The sequence below is a fragment of the Populus euphratica genome, unplaced genomic scaffold (assembly GCF_000495115.2).
Source record: "Populus euphratica unplaced genomic scaffold, PopEup_1.0 scaffold45.1, whole genome shotgun sequence".
NCBI lineage: Eukaryota > Viridiplantae > Streptophyta > Magnoliopsida > Malpighiales > Salicaceae > Populus > Populus euphratica.
In genome coordinates this window covers 1,303,472-1,307,363 of record NW_011499886.1, presented here as the reverse complement: position 1 = coordinate 1,307,363, position 3,892 = coordinate 1,303,472, and the positions used below count along the sequence as shown (strand labels likewise).

Here is a 3,892-nt window from a genome sequence, read left to right as displayed (position 1 = left end):
TCTGCTTCTTCTTCTTTCTTTCTCCGTCACAAGCAACCAACACTGTCACCGTTTGCTCCACCAAAACCTCCGCCAACTTCATATCAGGCCAGTGACAGTAGCTAATTCTCCTCCGCAAGGTTGCCTTTCTCTACCAACCGTCGTTTTCTGCAACCATTTCGGTTGCATGTAGAACGTGAACCACTATTCACATTCTGCAATTGCATCTAGGCCGGGCCACTGTTGGCCTAACCTAAGTGTATGGGCTAGGTCCAGCCTGGCCTAAAAAATAAAATTCTAGAACCATTTTAGGCCAATGTTGGCCCACCTCTTCTGGGGCTGAGTCTAAGATTTAGATGTAGACTTTAATATTTATGGGTGTAAAATTACATGATAAAGTACACTCTCAGATATTAAAGATAAAAAGTGTAAATAAATGTAATGCTAAAATTTAGACTTTAGAGTAATTAGAATTTAACCCAATAGGGTAAAGACTCTCTAATGAAGAGAGATCTGCCTTGAATCTTAGATAAGACTAATAAATAGCAATCTAATCAAAAAAACAATCAAACAATAATGTAGTTTATCTTAAATAGGATGCACTAGGAGTGATGCGTCTTCCCTTTATATAACCGGTTTTTTATTTAAACTCTTATAAATCATAGGTTTTTAGTAACTATAATACTAAATGATAACTTCTAAAAAATTAATTTTTTTCAATACGTAATAAATACCCTATAATAGGAGGCATAATAAATTTTTTTTGTCATAGCTAGACAACGTCATCCCACGACATGTCACCCCCACGACATGAACAAAAAAGACCGTTTCGGAATCCAAATCAAAGTAAAATAGAATACAATTGACATGTCAACTTGCCGCGTATTAAACCTGGACCAACTAGAAAGAGAACCACAACCATCTCGGCTATATAAACCCTATGCAGGCTGAATATTAACTGTGAACAAAGAAGGCATTTTCTTAAATTCAAGTCAAAAGTAAAATGCAGACTTTATGGGGCTCCCGCATTCAACTGGCAATTGCCCACCTACGTACGACAATAAAAGGTTATTTACGGTGTTTTGTTCTTTATATAAATAATAAACTATTTTACTATATATATATATATATAAAATAAATTTCAGTCATACATAATAAACTATTTTACTATATATATATATAATAAATTTCAGTCATACGCGTGACAAGCTAGTTTAGGAGACATTTATTTTTTGAATTATAGAAAGCGTATTATCTATTACTTACTCTTTTAATAAAAAACAATAAAACACACATGTCCGATTTGCTATGCTTGATCGAGCTAGATTATACTTCTAAAAATTTTTACTATGTTCACTTACTTTTTAGTTTTGATATAATTTTTAAATATTATTATAAATTTATATTTGAATTTTAATAATTATTTTTCTAATTATTATGTATATAATAATAAATTATTTATGAAAATTAAATTAAAATGGATTGTTTATTATTAAAAATTTTAATTAGATTTGGAATCTAATTTTATCACATTTATTAAGTTTTAAGTTTTGAATCACCCAAAATATAAATATACTATTTTGATTTTTTTTAATTTGGTTTAACAATTATACTTAAAAAGAATAAAAACAATGCTTCTAGTTAAAAATATTGTTTTTACTAAAATAAATAAAAAATCCATACGTATAATGAATTTATTTTTTCAAAACAATTGTTTTTTTCAAGTTTAATGATAATGCAAAGAATTCTTTCATATTTATAAATTATTTTTACTTTAATTTTTTTTTTATCAGCCCCAACATCACAGCATACGCATACAAACTAGTAAACACCAAAATTTGGGGCATCAAAACATGTACTAATTAATTAAATCATAATGCTTCGTTGCTATTTTTTCTTGTTTTGACTTCCAGAGATTCAAAGACTGTATATGTACAGTTAGCATTAACCATATCTACCATATATCTACCTGTTCATAATTAAAAGTCTGGATCATCACTGTCTCGAAGTCAACCTGCAAGCAAGCAGATATCTACCACATATGCCGAGCAATGTTTTGTTGAAATTTGTATAAAGTGATGATGACATTGTGAATTGAAACAATTCATTGAATAGCAAGGAATATTAATATGAATTCCAAACTTTACGAAAGCTCTACGATTTTTGTTTTTTAATGACAAGGGTAAACCTTGAATTCAAAATTAATTGGCTCTTTAAATGATTCAAGTAAGGATAATTGTATTCTAGATCGCTTTGTTTGGAAAAACTGAAGTATCTGATTTTGTGGTTTAATCGCGTTAAAGAGGGATATAAACTCATTTTTAAAACTTCATCCAATAAATTTAATTTTAAAATTAAAATAATTTTTTAACATAATATTAAAGATTTAATAACCCACCATTAAAAATCAATTATTACCATCCTCGGTACAATTATAGGTTATAAATTTCAGCACATCATAAGTTCGATTTCTTCAAGATGGATAGTTTTAGTTTTTCATAAATTTTCTTCAGAAACAAAAGAATTAAAGCAAACACATTTTATTAAATAAGAATGGAAATTGTTTTCTTGAGAAAATGTGTTTTCTGATTCTTGACCTTTTCAATAAAATTGAAAAACATCAAAATAGTAAACACAACGTGCCTAGAAATTTCAGTATTAAGTAAAATAAACTTGTGTTAATTTTAAATTCAAACTATTTTTATTTGAAAAAAATGTTAAAAAATAATATAAGATCATTTATATAATCTCATTTAATAAATTGGAATTTTAAGTTTAAATAAATCTTAATTTCTATTACTCTTATTTTTATAATTAAATATCTTCACCGAAAAATTTCATTTAAAAATAATATATTAACTGATAATATTTTCACCAAAAATCTTTCATTTCTCGTGGCTATTTTTTTAATATCATGAGAACTTCAATAATACATTGATTTTTATAGAGGAAAAAAAAATTATGAGTTGAAAAAACTATTCGAAGAAATTGAATATTTTTAATACTTTTTGACTAGCTTATGCAATTGAGCAATTGCTCAATAATAGATGAGATACCTATCTGTGGTTACTTTACCTGCTAACGCCCGGCTGCTAGGTAAAGTTGACAATTCTTCTTCAATTACGTATTTAAATTTAAAGAATCAAGTGGGAAAAATTAAAAAAATTATTAAAAAAAAAAACACGAAGGACAACAGTACGTGGTGCCACCGGAAAAAAAAATATTAAAAAAAAAAACACAAAGGACAACAGTACGTCGTGCCACCGGCAACACACACACATATATATATAGCGGCAATAGAAGGAAACCTTACGAGTGCTAGACAACATCAAAAAACCATTACAGCTCCAATGGCAATTCTTGAATACTTTCACATCATTATAGCACTTGTTTGCATACTTCTTTTCTGCCATTGGTGTCGGAACACTGTATCCCCGGTCACTAACTGGCCTGTGGTAGGAATGCTACCAGGGCTTCTTTTCCAGGCACAAAATGTCCATGAATACGCAACCCAGCTTCTGAAACAAAGTGGAGGTACCTTCGAATTTAAAGGTCCTTGGTTTGCTAACATGAACATTTTTCTCACTGCTGATCCTCTTAATGTTCGCCATATTTCAACCAAAAACTTTGTCAACTACCCAAAGGGGCCCGAGTACAAGAAGATTTTTGAGCCTTTTGGAGATGGAGTTCTTAATTCAGATTTTGAATCATGGAAATCCTTCCGTAAATTGATTCATTCCATGATTAAGGATAACAAGTTCCAGGTGTTTCTCGAGAGATCTTTGCGAGAAAAGATAGTCAAAGGTCTAATCCCGGTTCTAGAGCATGTTGTTGGGAATTCCGACCGGTGATGTACTGATATTTGCTCATAGGAGGCCAAGCACACTGACACAATATTTAACGTGGTTCGGCA

The 3,892-nt window shown here is 29.9% G+C and overlaps 1 protein-coding gene across 1 annotated transcript in view; it reads left to right on the top strand.

The window, feature by feature from the left end:
- The first annotated feature begins 3,268 nt into the window (after positions 1–3,268).
- LOC105130383 (cytochrome P450 86B1-like) overlaps positions 3,269–3,892 on the top strand; it is a 2,435-nt gene continuing 1,811 nt past the window's right edge. Inside the window, exon 1 of the mRNA XM_011032866.1 lies at positions 3,269–3,783. Coding sequence (XP_011031168.1) covers positions 3,330–3,783 — 454 coding nt within the window. The 5' untranslated portion in view covers positions 3,269–3,329. The remainder of the gene's footprint in view (positions 3,784–3,892) is intronic.